The sequence below is a fragment of the Puma concolor genome, chromosome B4, assembly GCF_028749965.1.
Source record: "Puma concolor isolate L17-30 chromosome B4, mPumCon1.1.hap2, whole genome shotgun sequence".
Classification (NCBI taxonomy): Eukaryota; Metazoa; Chordata; class Mammalia; order Carnivora; family Felidae; genus Puma; species Puma concolor.
The window spans coordinates 65,734,778-65,753,414 of record NC_141673.1 but is presented as its reverse complement, the minus strand read 5'-3'; the positions used below and the strand labels follow the sequence as shown (position 1 = coordinate 65,753,414).

Genomic DNA, 18,637 nt, shown 5'->3' with positions numbered 1-18,637 from the left:
TCTCCTTTCTCCTCTCTTTACCTCTCACCCTTTATTTATTTTTTTTAACGTTTTTTTTTACTTATTTTTGAGACAGAGAGAGACAGAGCATGAACAGGGGAGGGGCAGAGAGAGAGGGAGACACAGAATGGGAAGCAGGCTCCAGGCTCTGGGCCATCAGCCCAGAGACCGACACAGGGCTGGAACTCACGGACCGCGAGATCGTGACCTGAGCTGAAGTTGGACGCTTAACCTACTGAGCCACCCAGGCGCCCCTACCTCTCACCCTTTAATCTGTTTCTTTTCTTGAACTCTCCATCTTGGTGGATGTGACAATTATCTTTTCAAATGTCAAATGTGCCCGTTCTCATGTGTCCATGCTGTGCATGTGTCACTTGCTCTGCCATTTCCTTGCCCCCTTTGCTTGACTAATTCCTATTTATCCTTTGGGCTTAGTCAGGCACCACTTCTGGGAAGCCTTCCTTGACATGGTATAGTCCAGGTTAAAAGTTTCTCCTAAACTTTCCCCCAGCACCATAAGTATTTCTCTAACATGGTACTTACTGCACTGGGATTATAAACTCTATTTTCCACATTCTAAATAGTCCCTTGAAGGCAAGGACCACATCTTATTCCTCTTTGTGTTTCAGCACCTGGCACCTAAGAGAGGCTCCACAAGTGTTTGTCTACACTCGTGGTATCAACTTTTATCATCCCCCTGTCTTGAACCTACTTCAGTCAGGCCTCCCAAACAGCACAAGGTGACCAATGACCTTCATGTTGCTCCAATAGTCAGTTCTCAGCTTTTTCTGGGTGTTTGACTCTGATGATAACTCTCCTTTTAGAAGCACTTTCTTGGGGCACCTGGGTGGCTCAGTTGGTAAAGTATCCGACTCTTGATTCCGGCTCAGGTCATGATCTCGCGGTTGTGAGTTTGAGCCCCACATTGGGATTGCAGAGTGAAGAGCCTGCTTGGGATTCTCTCTCTCCCTCTCTCTCTGCCCCTCCCGTGCTCTCTCTCTTTCTCAGAAGCAAAACAAAACTTTTAGAAGCACTTTCTTCACTTGGCTTCTGGCACCCAGACTCTTGTTTCTGCTGTCGTTTTACCAGCTGCTCCTACTCAGTCTCCTTTGCTGGTTCCTCCTTATCTCCCAACTTGAAACATCAAAGTGCTCTTGAGCTCAGTCCTCAGACCTCCCCTCTATCTTCTTTCACTCCCTAAGTGATCACATGCATCTCATGTCTTTAAATACCATGGATACTTTGATACACACACATCCTATCTCCAGCTCACATCTCTTCCAGTTTCAAGTTCTTATACAACATCTCTACATAGGGGGCGCCTGGGTGGCTCAGTCAGTTAAGGGTCCGACTCTTGATTTCGGCCCAGGTCACGATCCCAGGGTTGTGGGATCGAGCCCCACATTGGGCGCTGTGCTGAACATGGAGCCTACTTGGAATTCTCTCTCTCTCTCTCTCTCTCTCTCTCTCTCTCTCTCTCTCTCTCTGTCTCTCTCTCTCTCTCCCCTGTTCTCTCTGCCCCTTCCCTGTTTGTTCTCTCTCTTTCAAAAATAAATAAACATTAAAAAAAAATCTCTACTTGGAAGTCTTAAAGCATTTCACATTTAACATGCCCCAAACTGAGCTTCTACCATTTTCCCTTCTCTAAACCTGCTTTTCCTACAGACTTCTTCATCTCAATTAATGTTATTTTTCCAGGTGTTTGAGCCAAAATTATTTTTGCCATTCGCCATTTTTCTCTTTCTCTACTTTCAGTATAAATCCTGACCACTTCTCATCACCTATGTAACTACTCCAGTCCAGTCCATTATCATCTCTTGCCTAAATCACGGCAATTGTTTTATAATTTGTCTCCATGCATCTGCCATTGTTCCTAGAATTTCTTCCTCCTCTTTTTAAAATTTAAGTCAGATAATATCACTCCTTTGCACACAAACCCTCTGAAGGCCCCCATGTGATCAGAGTTAAAGCCCTGGTCCTCATAGTGGCTATGATTTTGCTTTTCCTATTCCTCAAACACATCAACAAAGTCCCTGCCTCAGGGCATTTGCATGTGCTCTTCCTTCTGCCCTAATCATTCTTCTCCCTGGTTCGTATCTTCAGATCTCTACTCCAGTGTCCCCTCATCAGAGGTGTTCCTGGACCACCCTACATTCTATCCCTCCTACCCACTTTGTGTTGTTTCTTAGCATTAACCACCACCTGACAAAATTTCTTTATTGTCCGTCTCTCCCACTATCGCAAACTCCATGACGGAAGAATCGTAGTCTGTATTAGTGCCTAAAACAGTGCTTGGCACCTAGTAGGTGACCCGTGAATACTTGCTAAATGAACCACTGAAAGAAGGAAGGAAGAAAAGAGGAAGGGGAAAAATAACAGGCGGGAGAGAGAGGAGGAAAGAAACCAGCAGTTGAGTGAAATGATGGTAGCTTTTGCTTACAGTGGACCACAAGGGACCCATTTTTTAATTACAGGAAAATTACGCCAAAGACCTGGTCAACATTACCCCCTTCGAGAGAACAAATTGACAGGGGCACGTTATGCACAAACTTAAATAGGTTAGGTACTAAAAACCACTAGGAGGATGTTTCTGTAATGCCAGCCAAATTAAAGAATTCTTACCCAAATAAGTGAGATTTTTTTTCCCTCACAAGATTAAATCAAGTAAGATTTCAAAAGAAATACATTCTCCAGCCCAGCTGGAAGCTAGCCAGCAGGGAGAGTAGAGAATGAGAGCAAAAGAGCTTGTTCTAAGGTTTTAGCCTTGGATGGATCCTGCAGCTAAGAAACTTGCTAACTAGACTGGGTCAAGAAGTGTGCTTTAAACAAAGAACCCCAGGATGACGACAGCGGCACAGCTGCTACCATTTAAATGCAGAAATACAGAAATTCTGGTTGTTTGATTTGGAACAAGGGATGGAACCTAGGAAACCCTGTATTCTAATTTGAGCAGAATTAGTAAGCCATTTTACTAACCTCGGGCAAAGCACTTGGCCTTCTATCTTTCACTCAACTCAGGGAAGAGAAAGGGGTTCAAAAGGAGAACCTCAGTGGAAAAATAAGATTCCCTGCACCTGAATCACGTCCTCATGAGTAAATGGCTCACAAATCAGAGCAGCTGGCACCATTGCCTGGCTCAGCTGACATGGAGCCCGAGCCCCACAGAGGCTGCAGGTGGCTGGACCACGCAGGCTTTATCAAGAAGTTCCACATGCCCTGGGGCTCCTCAATACTTACACTTCTTCTCTTTTCCATGTTTGCTTCTTCAGCGGCTTTCTGGTACCTTCAGAGAAGGGGCGGGGGGAGAAAGAGAATGTTCTCAAATTAAATTTATGTTTTTACTTTTTTTTTTAATGTTTATTTTTGAGAGAGCACAAGCAGGGCAGGGGCAGAGAGAGAGGGGGACAGAGGATCTGAAGCGGGCTCTGCACTGACAGCAGCAAGACCAATGTAGGGCTCGAACTCATGAATCGCGAGATCATGACCTGAGCCGAAGTCGGAGGCGCAACCGATTGTGCCACCCAGGTGCCCTGTTTTTACTTTTTTATCCTTTAAGAAAACCACTTCTGCCTACATATTTCTGCCAGCAAGTGTCTTTAATCAACTCCAGCAGAAGAAGCAGAGAATCAGAGCAGCCCTCACTTCCTGCACTGGTACAGACATCCGGTCTGGTCTAACAGGTCCAAGGCGAGCAGGTCAAACGCTGGGAAATAACTAAATAGAGCAGAAAGTCTGGGGTTTAAATCCCCCTTTGATGTCTCATTAACTGTGATCACTTAACCTCTGTAAACCTCAGTTTCCTTATCTAGAAAATGGCTTTATAGATCTCCTGTCAAGGTTGCTGTGAGGGTTAAATGAGATCACGTGCATAAAAAACACTTTGCAATTAGCCAAAGGATGTAACATGGCATTGAACGAGGATGCACATTTCCCCCGGGCACTAATGCCTCTGAAATCTTACAGTTCTTGCCAAATGATGGAGAGCTAGTCACACTGCCTGTGCATGTGTGAGTGTAATCTAAATTCTTGGTATTGTCACTTTAGCTCAACGTAGTTGATGGTATTACACATATTTTAAATGCCACTGAAAATGTCTTTAAAGAAATTACATGTGATTTGGCACTTAAAGAAAAACTGTTTTTACTGTTTTAGGTATGAATAAGGGTGATATGTGAGGAGAAAAGTTTATGTGCTAAGCAAGCACTGGTCCTTTTAATTGGCAGTGTTTTTGTATTTTTCTGAGTGATGCATAAAATAGTGGCAAGGCTACAGTGGATGGCATTTTAGATTTGATAAACAAGCATGTATAATTTAATTATTTTAATTTTATGATTACTTTCATCATTTTTCTTTTTTTTAATTTTTAAATGTTTTTATTTATTTTTGAGACAGAAAGAGAGCATGAGCAGGGGAGGGGCAGAGAGAGGGGGAGACACAGAATCTGAAGCAGGCTCCAGGCTCTGAGCCATCAGCACAGAGCCCGACGCGGGGCTTGAACTCACGGAGTGTGAGATCGTGACCTGAGCTGAAGTCAGACGCTTAACTGACTGAGCCACCCAGGTGCCCCTTTCATCATTTTTTCTTACTTGGATCAGAAGATCCCTGAGAAACAACAGAAGTCCCAGGGCTTCTCAGAGGGGATTAGGTTTTCTCCATTTGAAGGCAAAGATGGGCTGGGATGTCTAGGTTGCAGCAAATCCCCAGGCCACCCAGGACAACCTTAACCTGGCTTCCCCAGGGCCTCTGAGTCAAGCACAGAAGGCAGCACCATCACCCAGAATATCCCCACCCCATGCCTCTCCTTGGGCTTACATGCCTAGAACTCAGCACCAACCCAACCCTAGAAAAGGGCCACTTGTTCTCTGTCTTAAGGTAGAACTTCTGAATTCACAAGTCACTTGGAGAAGGAAAAGGAGGTGAGAGAAAACGAAAAAAGTAGAATGGGGAAGGGCCCATCCCTCTACCAAAACCAACTTACTTTTTTTTTTTTTTGGTTTCAGGGAGTATAATTTAGTGATTCAGCACTTACATACAACACCTGGTGCCCATCGCCCTCAATACCCATCGCCATCTAGCCCAACTCCCACCCACTTCCCTCCAGCAACCCCGTTTGCTCTCTATCATTAAGAGTCTCTTATAGTTTGCTTCCCGTTCTTCTCTTCCCCCCCTTCCCTTACGTTAATCTGTTTTGTTTCTTTTTTTTTTTTTATGTTTATTTATTTTGAGACAGAGAAAGAGTGAGGAGGGGAGAGGCGGAGAGAATCCAAAGCAGGCTCCAGGCTGTCAGCGCAGAGACTGATGTGGGGTTTAATCTCATGAACTGGGAGATCGTGACCTAAGCTAAAATCAAGAGCCAGACACTTAACTGACTGAGTCACCCAGATGCCCCAACACTAAAACACTTTTAACCTATGAAGTAGGGAAAGATTTTTTTTTTTTAAAGCTGATATACTGGGGGTAAATTAATAAAACTTTTATGGTGGCATTTTGTCAATTTTACAAAAGCACAAATGTTGTGATCCATCAATTCTGTTTCAGAATTTGTCCTATAGATACACTCACACAAGCAAAAATGACTTTTATATTAGATTATTTGTCAGAGCATTAACTGTAATAACAAAAGACTGAAAACAACCTGAATTTCCATTAGCAGAGGAATGGTAAATAAATTACAATTTATTCCTGTAATGGAATACTATGCAGCTATAAAAAGGGATGATGGTGATGGTTGCCTGATAATGTGAATGTTCTCAATGCCACTGAATTGTATATTTAAAAATAGTTAAAATGGGGTGCCTGGGTGGCGCAGTCGGTTAAGCGTCCGACTTCAGCCAGGTCACGATCTCGCGGTCCGTGAGTTCGAGCCCCGCATCGGGCTCTGGGCTGATGGCTCAGAGCCTGGAGCCTGTTTCCGATTCTGTGTCTCCCTCTCTCTCTGCCCCTCCCCCGTTCATGCTCTGTCTCTCTCTGTCCCAAAAATAAATAAACGTTGAAAAAAAATTTAAAAAAATAAATAAATAAATAAAAATAAAAATAAAAATAGTTAAAATGATAAATTATATGTTATGTATAACATATCACAATTAAACAAACACAACAAAACAGTATGATACTAGCATAAAGACATATAGATCAATTGAATGGAATAGAGCCCAGTCAAAAACAATTACAGTTACTTCAATTGCATGAACAATGATTACTAATGGATGGAAGTCACCCTATTACAGAAATATTTGCCACAGATTTCCCATCTGCATTTTCTCAGAAGGGCTAAATATATTTGAACTGTGAAATCTTTGCATATATCTGTGCCACCCCTGGCCATTTCTCTCTTTACTTAACCAAGGTATTAAGCATGACTGTCACAACTGTTACGTTTTCCATTAAGCCAGCAGTATATTACTTCATATATGTCATATAATTGTAAGGTGACTTTTACCATCTAAATGTAATGTTCACATGTTGCTTCCTACATTAAAATTTTTGTTAGGGGGGAGAAGAAAAGGAATATAGCCCAGAAATAAACCCTCACATATGTAGTCAAGAGCTTTTCAACAAGGGTACCAAGACCATCTAATAGGGAAAGGACAGTCTTTTCAACAAATGATGCTGGGAAACTGGATCTCCACATGCAAAAAAAAAAAAAAAAAAAAAGAAGTTGGACCCTTGCCTTATACCATATATAAAAATCAAGTCAAAATGGATTAAAGACCTAAGGGTAGGAGCTAAAACTATAAAACCCTTAGAAGAAATGAGGGGCCAAGATTCACGACGTTGAATTTGATAATGATTTCTTGTAATAAAAGCACAGGCAACAAAAGAAAAAGCAGATAAACTGAACTTCAACAAAATCTGTGCATCAAAGGAAACTATGAACAGAGTGAAATGGCAATCCATGTAATAAAAGAAAGTATTTGTAAGTCATATCAGATAAGGGATTAACATCCAAAATATACAAATTTTTAAACATAACAAACATGGGATAATATTGTGCATTCTATTCTGTATCTCCCTTTCTCCATCTTAGAACAGCTGAATTTTTACTCAAGCACTAGAGAAAAGTAGTAAGAGGAAATAACCAAAAGAGATATAGTTCCTGCTCTCAGCTTAACAGTTTAGACATTAAACACATAAGCACATGAATATATATATAATGTGTATATATATATATATATAATGTGTGTATATGTATAATATGTATACATAAAATATATACATTAGACACACACACACATATATAATACACACACACATATTGCAATAAATCCTTTAAAGAAAAAGAACACAGAATTATGAAAGAGCCTAACAAAGGAACCAAATTGAGAAGGCCGTGGTGGAGGGTATGTGTATGCTGTGTGTCTGAAGGAAAGCCTTCCTGAGAACAAGACCTTTAGACTGAGATCTGAAGTTTGACCAAAAGAGTTGGCCAGGTGAAACAAGGTGAGGAAAGCATTCCAGGCACAGAAAAATGGCCCCCACAAAGGCCCCAAGGTGCCTCAGGTGTGTAAGTACATAAAGCTCCAGGGTTGCTGGAGCACATCGGGAGAGGGAGAGCAAGAGACGGATCAGGAAGGCAGAGGTTCTGTGAGCCATGCTGAGTGTTTTGAATGTAATCCTAGGTGCAAGGAATGGTCAACTGATCCAATTCATGTTTTTAAAAGAGTGCTCCAGGGGCACCTGTGTGGCTCAGTCTGTGAAGTGTCCAACTCTTGGTTTCAGCTCAGGTTATGATCTCACAGTTTGTGGGTTTGAGCCCTGCAATGGGCTGTGCCCTGACAGTGGGAATCCCTGCTCGGGATTCTCTCTCTCTACCCCTCCCCACCCCCCTCTGAAAATAAATAACTTTTTAAAAAAATTTTAATGTTTATTCAGTTTTGAGAGACAGAGAGCAAGCAGAGGTGGGGCAGAAAGAGAGAGGGAGACAGAATCCGAAGCAGGCTCCAGGCTCCGAGCTGTCAGCATAGAGCCAGACGCGGGGCTCAAACTCACAAGCCGTGAGATCATGACCTGAGCCGAAGTCAGACGCTTAACCGACTGAGCCACTCAGGCGCCCCTTAAATAATCTTAAAAAAAATAATAAAGGGGTTCTCTAGAGGCTGTGTGGAGAACGGACTAGGGGGGGCCGACAAAGGAGGTGGCATTAATGAGAGGTGATGCTGGCTTGGCCCAGGGTGGTGACACTGGAGTGAAAGAAAAGTGAGTAGGCTTGAGATGTATTTCAGAGGTAGAATCAGCAGGACTGGTAGTGAGAGAAGGGGGAAGAAGCAGTCAAGAACAAGTCCCAGGTTTTTGGCAGCTGAGTTCATGGAATTACTGTTAACTGGGATGGGGAATTCTGAAGGAGGAGCAAATCTGGGGATGGGGAAGATAAAGAGTTCAGCGTTAGCCATGTTAACTAACTAGCAATATAAATTTAGGACTTGTCTGTCCACAGATGGTATTAAAGCCACGGGAATACACGATATCACCTACAAGAGTGTGCACTGTGAGAAGAGGTCCTGGAGACTAACATTTTAGCAGTCAAAAGGGGATGAAGAGGTCATAAGAGACAATGACAAGGAATAGACAGAGAGGTAGCAGACAACCAGGAAACTGGCAGAGAAGCCAAGAGAAGGAAAAATGTGGGAGGAACAAAGTGCTGAGAGGTCATGTGATACCAAGGCTACCAACACCTGGGTTTAGCAACACAGCAGCCTCTTGTAACCCTGGCAATCCTCTTCCATTATAAATATAATTAATTTACCCACACTCCTTTTATGTGCATTTGGATTATTTCCAGCTTTCCACCATTACAAGTAGTACTTTGGTGAATGTCCTTGTGCATATATTTTCCCCCTTACTTGTACTAATACGTCTGTCTGAGAGTCCCTAGAAAGGGAAATGCAAGAGAAAAGTGGATTATAGATAGAAATGAACTTACAATTGGCCTTGGCCCTTGTTTCCACACCCCCTGGGTAATCATCTACAGTATATTACAGTGATAACACAATATATGGGAGCCAGAGCCAATCAGCAGACAGGTTTATTCTTAGTCAATTGTTCTCCAAGGCAAAGTATTTGCACTGTGGTTAGTTGAGTAAATAGGCTCAAAGGTTCCCTTCCCTTTTCTGTCTTAACAGAAATATAGACTTAAAGAAAGAAGACCAGAGTAATTTTCATCTTCAGTCCTCTCCTTTTAGCACAGAGGCATCTGAAAGACACAGGTATATCTGCCGCTGGCTGTCTTGAATTTTGTTTTGAAACTCCACTCAAATATCCCCGTCCTTTATTTAGAATGAAGTACTTGCTAAATAGTAGATATGCAGGGAGAAAGGTTGCATGCCACTGCTTTCTTCCAAGTCAGGGCCGTGGTACTTTTTACATTTTGCACTCTCGGTATGCTAAGAGACGCTGGGGTGCCACACTTCTAAATTCAGCGCTGGGGCAGGATTCAGGCCTCAGACTTTCCTCAAAGGCACTTAGAGCAACTGGCGTAATTCTGACACAAAATGTGAAGGTCACTGATTTTGCAGGGGAGGGGAGGGGGAAGGCATTTTGAAGATTCAAATTGGAGGGGAAAAAATATTTGCAGTGACATTTCTATAATTAAAATCTCATCCCTCTCCCCCTCCCAGACTGTCTTGTCGTCCACCATCCTCTTCTTCACACACAGAATTTAATCTTGCAACTGCTCATTAATGCTCAGCGGTGGGGCAGGCAGCTGATGGAGGATGCTAGAATTATCTTGGGAGTAATAGCAGTGCCTCAAACTTTTCTAAGGCCAGAACAGAGTTCCTGAGCCATGACTCTTGCTCGCATGCCCTCAAAGAGAGCAAAGAGAAAATGGAAACTCCCAAGTTTCAGGCAATGTATTTTCCTCTGGAACTATTTCACCACTAAAATGTTACAGAGGAGCAAAAAAGGAAAAGAAAAAAAAAAAAGAGGAAGGTAGCCAGGGAGATCTGAGGGTCAATTTTTTCTTAATGAAGGAAAAACTAAATATGAACCAGGTTCCTTCTTGAGACTATGGAGAGGGTAAAGTCATAAGAAGGTGGAGGTGTTATAGAGGGGAGGGATGAGTGTGGGGGTGGGGTTCAGGGATCTGTGTGCTGGCTTTGGCTTTGCCACTATCTGGGGTGGGAGCCTCAGTCATAATCACTGGCCATCAAGTTCCTGGTCTGTCAGAGGAATGGGGCAAAGGTTAGCCAGATTGGTGGTTTTAAAACTCTTTTCACTGCAGAATCCTACCTTCAAGTGATATCTCTTTTTTTAATGTTTCTTTCTTTCTTTTTCTTTTTTCTTTTTTTTGAGAGAGAGACAGAGTGCGAGTGGGGGTGGGGGGCAGAGAGAGAGGGAGACGCAGAATCTGAAGCAGGTTCCAGGCTCTGAGCTGTCAGCACAGAGCCTGATGGCAGGTCTCGAACCCATGAACCGTGAGATCGCGACCTGAGCCAAAGTTGGACGCTTAACTGACTGAGCCACCCAGGTGCCCTCAAATGATATCTTATTTAGAACCTAACAAATAAAAGAGATCAAAGCAGTACGGCTGGTGTGGAAGGTCTCGCGCTCAGTCCTTTCGTTCTTCCCATCTTCCCAGACTTGGCCCCTGAGGTTTCTCTGAAGAACTCAATTAAGATAGGTTGAAAACCAATGAGCCAGATTCTCTTTACTTCCAAAAATGTAAGAGTCAAACAGGAGTCTTCTGGAAAGAAACCAAATTCCACCAAAAAAGTCAAATTTTAATCAAGCAAAAGATATGTTACACTGAAGTTAGTGGTGAGTAAACCAAAGCTAACTATTCATTTTTTTTTCTTAAATTTTTTTTAACGTTTATTCATTTTTGAGACAGAGAGAGACAGAGCATGAATGGGGGAAGGTCAGAGAGAGAGGGAGACACAGAATCTGAAACAGCCTCCAGGCTCTGAGCTGTCAGCACAGAGTCTGACACGGGGCTCGAACTCACGGACCGGGAGATCATGACCTGAGCCGAAGTCGGACGCCCAACCGACTGAGCCACCCAGGCGCCCCCAAAGCTAGCTATTCAAACCAACTCATCAATAGGACCTTCCTTACCTCAAGTTTAATGATGTATATAGTATAGAGGTTCAGTAAAAGAATTAAGTCGAGCTATAAAGTACTCATGAGACCTAAGATCTATGCTAGAAAAATCACTCTTAAATTTTTTTAATGTTTTTTTTCTTTCTTTAAAAAAATTTATTCTTGAGAGAGACAGAGCATGAGGGAGGGAGGGAGGGGCAGAATGAGAGAGGGACACAGAATCCAAAGCAGGCTCCAGGCTCTGAGCTGTCAGCACAGAGCCTGACATGGGGCTCGAACTCACAAGCCATGAGATCATGTCCTGAGCCGAAGTCGGACGCTCAACCAATTGAGCCACCCAGGCACCCCAAAAAAGTTACTCTTATATACAAATAAATGTAAAACATGTTAGCAGTTAGAAAGTAAAGCCCAGCTAATTCTACAAACATGAGCCAGATTAAGCTTCCAAATGCCACTTTTATATTAATCTCTGATCAGAAACCTCCTCAGGTTTCCTACAGTCTCTTAACTAGGCTTGTACAGAATTTGTTCATTCCAAACCCCATAATAGGGAGTGTTTCAAAATAAGAGAAAATCAGGTCACCAGGTGTTGGAAGCAGAGATGAGTATATGCTTTGTGGAACACAGTCCTGCAATCTGCTTTGGAAACCTATAGTAAGTGAACCCTAAAAGCCTTGAGCAAGATCAGCAACGTTGATTCAGGGTCTCCATTGAGCATGAAACCTGGAGAAGAGATTCAGGCTGATTCTCTGGTTTGTCCCAAGTGCACATCACACCCTGTGCTACGTCTGTGCCTTAGACCTCCCGTGGTTCTCTGCAATGTCACCACCATCCTCTCAGCCTACCAAATAAAATCTATTCATCCTTCAAAACTAGTTTAACACATGGGCATCGGGGTGGCTCAGTCTGTTAAGCGTCCAGCTCTTGAATTTGGATCAAGTCACGATCTCATGGTTCGTGAGATCAAGCCCCACTTCGGGCTCCCACACTGAGCCTGCTTTGGGATCCTCTCTCTCCACCCCACCTCCTCCCTGGCTCACACTCGCTTTCTCTCTCTCTCTCTCAAAATAAATAAATAAACTTAAACAAAAAAAAGAATCTAGCATGAAGCCTGGCACATCGATTCTGTTAATGAGTTCAGGATTTAGTTTTGCATAATTGCCATTTGCCCTTATAACCTTCATGGAGAAAAGACAGTCACCCTGCTATGCTAGGAGAAGGTAACCTCTAAGATGACTTTTTGCTTTCTCTCTGTAAGATTAAGAAGGCCCCTAAGATGAACTGCTTTTCCCAACCTCCTAACTCTCATCAGTTCTAAAAGACCCAGTTCCTCTATCTTGAGAACCGGCTGGGCGAGGCCATGACAGAACAATGGGCTGGGAAAGGAACTGAAGAAGGGGTGAGAGTTTCACTGAAGTGACCAACTGAGGTAGGCAGGGAAGGAAGTGAAGCCAAGAAGGAGACTGACTTCCACGGCCTGGGCGTCCTGCTTTGGCCTGAGAGCAGTGTCAGTGGGAATAAGAGAGCGGAAGAGTATTAGCACAGGAAGCTCCAATCAGAGAGGTATTAAAAAATGCACATTCCAGAGATGGATTCTGCATGAGATAAGGTTGGGATTGGATGCAGGGCCATGGGAGACAATGTGTCGGTTGAAGAAGTAGGGAAGGTCAAGAAATTATGAGTTCAGAGTATGAGACAGGTCATTTATGTGGACCAGTGATTCTTCACTGGGGGGCACTATGGGCCCTGGGGGACATCTGGAAACATGTGAGAGAATCTTCCTAAGGTTTCCCTTCCACCTCTTTTTTCTTTTTTGGATGTCACAATGTCGTGGGGGTACTACTAGCATTTGGAGGAAGGATGAACATCCTGCAGAAGGAAGGTCTGCCTCATCGAAAATGCCAATAGCACCGTTGCTGAGAAACACGGAGGAGAGAATGAAGCTGGAAGCTACTGTCCCCAGCAAAGCGGGGGAGGGGAGCTTGGCCAGGTGGCTGGCATACCACTGCAAGAAAGGGGAATAGAGAAAGAGTACAGTACAGTTAGATGTGAGCCTCAAAGCACAGGTTTAGAACTTCAGAACAAGGAATGAAAAACAATCGATGGGAACCAGTAGTGGAGATTTAGGACAGCAGCAACCCTGACTCCCAGCCCCAGCATGTGCAGAAGCAGCAGGCGGCCACTGCTCAGAGACAGAAGGCAAGTGGAGGGAAAGCCAAGTTCAGCTGAAGAGAGGTGGGGCTAGGGAGGGTGAAAAGGGTAAGAATGTGGAGAAGTTTCTCTGCAGAAGAGGGAGTTTCCAACTCCCATTAATCACATCTCAACACTGTCTCAGTTCTTTCCCTTCCTCTCCATTCCTGCTGCCCCCCACCTTCAATAGCTTTCACTTGGGTTCTCAAGAGAGCCTCACAACTTGTTTCCATGCTATCAATCTCTCACCTTTCCAGTCTACCTTTCTACACTGTTGCCAGAAGCATCTTTCTAAAATACAAGTCTGATCATGTCATTCTCTCTACACAAAAACCTTCAATTGTTTCCCTTGTTTATCTAACTAAATAAATCCTGAACTCAGTATGGCATTCAAGGCCATCTATCATCCGGCTCAAACTAAACCGTACTAGTCCCTTCTCCCTTTTGTATCTCTCCATGCCAGACTGCTTGCTTTCCCATTCCCTTTATTCATGGTTAGTTTCCACAATCCTTTGTTTGAACCTATCATAAGCCTGATAGAATATCTTTCACTACCAGTGCTCCCTAAACCTCCCTGAAAGTAAAATTCACCTGGGATACTTGTTGAAAACACAAATTCCTAGGCTCCATCCCAGACACATCAAATCAGACTCTTTAGGGGAGGAGCCAGGGAAGCCATATAGGATAGTTTTAAAACATGTCCAAAAATATCTTTGACATTCCTGGGGCGCCTGGTGGCTCAGCTGGTTAAGCGTTTGACTTCGGTTCAGGTCATGATTTCATGGTTCATGAGTTCAAGCCCTGCATCGGACCGTCTGCTGTCAGCACAGAGCCTGCTTCAGCTCCTCTGTCTCCCTCTCTCTCTCTGCCCCTCTCCCCCTCCTCTCGCTCAAAAATAGACATTAAAAACAAAAATTGACATTCCTCCCAACGAAAAGTAGAGTCAAGTTCTCGTCCCTCTGAATGTGGGCCAACTTGAAGAGAATGTGGCAAAAATGATTCTGTGTAACTTCTGAGGCCAGGTCATAAAAGGCCACACAACTCCTGATCCTGTCTCCCTTCTTCCTTTGTTCCCTCCCTCTGTCTCTGGATGCTTGCCCTTGGCACCCAGCCAACTAAGCCACGCAGCCACATGGAAAAGCCATGTGTAGGTATTCTGACCAGGGCCCCAGCTGAGATCCCAGATGACTGCCAGCAGCAATGACCTGACTTGCGAGTGAGTGAGTCTTTAGAGGACTATGGGCCCCATCTTTGAGCCACCTCGGCTGATGCTAACAGAAGCATCAAATTGGAGATTCACAAGCAAAATAAATGTTAGTATTTCAAGCCACTAAATTTTGGAGATTTTTTTTTTTCTAATGAGCAATAGATAACCGGAGCACCATATTATTAGTAAGTACCCCAGGTGATTCTTAAGATGAAGGAGGTTCAGGGACTTCAGCTACCATATAAACCATACTAATTTATACCATCAGTTTCCTTGAGGTCAGGGATTAAGTCTTACTACCTTCCCAGGGGCAGCTGGGTGGCTCAGTCAGTTGAGCATCTGATGTCAGCTCAGGTCATGATCTCACAGTTCGTGGGTTTGAGCCCCACATCAGGCTTGCTGCTGTCAGCCTGTCAGCATGGAGCCCATTTCAGATCCTCTGTCTCCCTCTCTCTGCCCCTCCGCTGCTTGCACTCTCCCCACCCACTCCCCAAAAAAATAAATGTTAAAAAAATTTTTTTAAATGACATTTATTTATTTTTGAGAGTTAGAGAGACAGAGTGTGAGCAGGAGAGAGGCAGACACACACACACACACACACACACACACACACACACACACACACACAGAACCTGAAGCAGGCTCCAGGCTCTGAGCTGTCAGCACAGAGCCCAATGCAGGGCTTGAACTCATGGACCGTGAGATCATGACCTGAGCTGAAGTCAGACGCTTAACTGACTGAGCCACCCAGATGCTTCAAAAAAATATTAAAAATAAGTCTTACTACCTTTCAGGATCTCTGTCCCTTTTGTCTAAAATATCTTCATTGATTTTCTTTTTCTTTCTTTTTTTTTTTTTTTTTGGTAAGAATAATACGTTTGCCGTAAAATTACAACAATACAAAATGCATAATGTAGAAGATAAACGGCCTATGCAGTCTCCCCCCACCTTCATTCCACCTTGAGCGGTAAACAAAGTCAACAATTTGGAAGGGCAGTGTTTTCCACAGAGCAAGTGCTTGATGGATTTGTTCCTGAAGAAAAGGTGACACGGTAGATTTAAAAATGTCTTATTGTTATTTAGCTATATCCTAGATACAGCTCCCAGAATTTCTTTCTTCAAACCTTGACCATGTTTTATCTCTTAAATGTATCAAGCTTCCTATTAATTAACAAACTCTACTAGTAAGGTAAACCTATCAGCTGTCCTAAGCTCCTCCCCAGTATGGCATCTCCCTTTGAGTGAAGTCAATGTGTTTGTGCGTCCCTGGTATATTACATATACCATTCTTTCAACATCTGTTGAGTGCCTACCACATTCCAGTCACCATGCTATACACTAGGCATATAAAATAAGTGGGAAAGGGGCCCTCATATCAAAGAACTCATGGTCCAGAGTAGGGGGTCAGCAAACTTTTTCTTAAGGGACCAGGTAGTAAATATTTTAGACTTTGAGGCCATCTGGTCTCTGCTGCAACTCTGTAGCTATAGCACGAAAGCAGCCATAGACAATGCACAAATGGAAATGGCCATGTTCCCATAAATCTTTATTTACTAAAACAGGCAGCTAGTGGGCCGGAGGTTGCCTACACAGCTTTCACTGTTCAACAAAACTTTGTGCATTGATGAAATGTTTCTGTGATTTCCAAAATGGTAGCCACTTGCTACATATAACTCTTGGATGCTTGAAATGTGGCTAGTGCAGCTGATGAACTGAATTTTAAGTATTATTTAATTTTAATTAATTTACTTTTTTTTTTTTAATTTTTTTTTAACGTTTTATTTTTGAGACAGGGAGAGACAGAGCATGAACAGGGGAGGGTCAGAGAGAGGGAGACACAGAATCTGAAACAGGCTCCAGGCTCTGAGCTGTAGTAACAGAGCCCGACGTGGGGCTCGAACTCACAGACCACGAGATCATGACCTGAGCCAAAGTCGGCCGCTTAACCGACTGAGCCACCCAGGCGCCCCAATTAATTTACATTTAAATAGGCACATATGTAGTGGCTACTATACTGGACAATGCGGGTATAGAGTGTACTAATGCTCCCTTCAACGAAATCAATGCTTGCCTCACAATGCATCTCAACCAAAAAGCCTTCCTGATTAGCTTCTGCCCATGATGGTCACTCTTTCTCTCCTATTGTTTCTAGTCCTTAGTTCCATTCATTTTGGACTTGCTGACATTTTGCTTAATAATTATGTGTTTTATAATTATCTTTTGTGTGTAACTTTTTCTCTCCCTAACTAAACAAAAATTCAAGGATAGAGAATGTGTTTCCTGATTATTATCCTCCTCCTCCACAGTGTCTTGTATGGTGCTTAAAATTCAGAAGGTGCTCAATAAAGCCATTTTTTTAGACTTTTTTTTTTCTAAAGTTTACTTATTCTGAGAGAGACAGAGAACGAGCAGGGGAGGGGCAGAGAGAGAGAGAGAGAGAGAGAGAGAGAGAGAGAGAGAGAATCCCAAGCAGGCTGCACACTGCCAGCAGCGGAGCCCGACGTGGGGCTCAAAGTCATGAACCATGAGATCGTGACTTGACCGAAACCAAGAGCTGGACACTTAATGGACTGAGCCACCCAAGTGCCCCTCAATAAAGCCATTTTACACCATGTACTTCCTTTACTGATTTCCTTGACAGGTGGTAATGTTTGCTCAAGACAGATGGTCCTCTTGGACAAAGATCAGCACTTACTTGGAGAATATTTCTACAATAGCCGATGACTTGTTCTTGTTGACAAGAGAAAGTTCTTTGGCCGTTACCCTCAATGATACTGAAGTCCATTGCCGTCTATTAAATGGAGTTGATTCCATCTTGTCTACAGATACTGAAATACCTATGCAATAAAGAAAGTCAGAGTATTAGACACAGAAGAGGATTCTCTAGCAGCCAAGGGCTCGCAGTGGTGTGGCAGAAGAGAGAACACAGAGCTCTACCTAGGCCAGCAGACCACACCACTGCCTCTACCAGTTCTCTCTCAAAAACTGTAACCTTGGTCAAATGATTCAATATCTGGGTTGTAGTTTCCTGTAAAATGAGAAGGTTAGACCAGATGATCTCTAAGGTCCCTTCCAGTTCCATCATTTTATGACTGACCTCACTGTGCAAACATCAATTGGCCTCCCTCTGAACTTAAATCTGTTCCAAAGTCACATTTGGAGTGAAATGTTCCACTCTTCTGAGTTACATCCCAAGGGAAGTACACTTGGCATCTGTGTAGATTCAGGTCCAAATTAGGTTCTACCTACGTCCAAGTTTCTTTTGGCTGCCCTTTCTCCCCAAACTGTGCATCACTGACCACTTGGTTTAGAGAGAGAGCTGGGGACACAGCATGGTATAAGATAAAGAGTGAGGGCTTTAAGTTGAGATAATCTTCAGCTAAATCATAACTTTTGTCACCTTGAACAACCTATATAATTTAATATATATAGTTTTACTTTCTTCTGCTGAAAAATGAGAATAATACTTACCATTGTGGGTGTTTTGATATGGATTTAAGGAGAGGATATATTTAAAATATTAAGTAGGTTATAATGTATTAAGAGCAATTTAAGTATACATATCAGAATTGACTATTGTTATATACTTATTATTTTTACATTTTAACAATCTTGACAACATGGAGAAATATAATGTACTTTAAATTCAGGCGACAAAAACCTCTATTCTGTAATTCTTTTCTAACATTGCTTCAAGTCAAAGAATACATAAAGCTATGCCTCTGAAATCACCTAGTCCCTGCCCATTAATCTGGATTGTTTCGGTTTTGCCCCAGAAATTGCCAAAGGTGTTTTTGCCCTAGTAGTTAGCAAAGGAGTTCCAACCTTTGTCCAGAAAAGGTAAGATTAGAAATGAGTCCATAGTTTCCTTATTTGAAGAGTGAAAACTATAGATAAAGTACTACTTGCAGGTCTCTTGACAACTGCAGAGCATAACTGATCTGACAGAATGCAGAGTTCATCATGTACTGTTTCTAGCAACCTTGACAACAACAGAACCCAGTGGGCTTAACCAAGCAACCTGGGCTGCCATTTTACACTGAAAGTTCTGTTATGCAAAGCAAGTGATAAGCAACCTTAAAGAGCACACTACTTTTCCACACGCAGTACTCGTTCTTCCTACTAAAGTCTTGTGTGAAAACAATGAGAGTTTTGTGGTTTTTACTTGTTTGTTTTAATCCCCATGTTGGAAGGTAACATAGA

The 18,637-nt window shown here is 42.9% G+C and overlaps 1 protein-coding gene across 6 annotated transcripts in view; it reads right to left on the bottom strand.

The window, feature by feature from the left end:
• Positions 1–18,637, bottom strand: part of LIMA1 (LIM domain and actin binding 1) — an 85,296-nt gene that overhangs the window by 41,335 nt on the left and 25,324 nt on the right. For 2 of the 6 annotated variants that reach the window (XM_086713420.1, XM_086713421.1), the window contains exons 1-3: positions 18,260–18,277; positions 17,130–17,271; positions 3,238–3,283 (exon numbers count right to left, since the gene is read on the bottom strand). In XM_086713420.1, the coding sequence (XP_086569546.1) occupies positions 3,238–3,283; positions 17,130–17,248 (165 nt within the window). In that variant the 5' untranslated portion in view covers positions 17,249–17,271; positions 18,260–18,277. Of the gene's footprint in view, positions 1–3,237; positions 3,284–17,129; positions 17,272–18,259; positions 18,279–18,637 lie in introns of those variants that run through there. The other 4 variants (XM_086713418.1, XM_086713422.1, XM_086713423.1 and 1 more) reach the window with 4 other exon arrangements.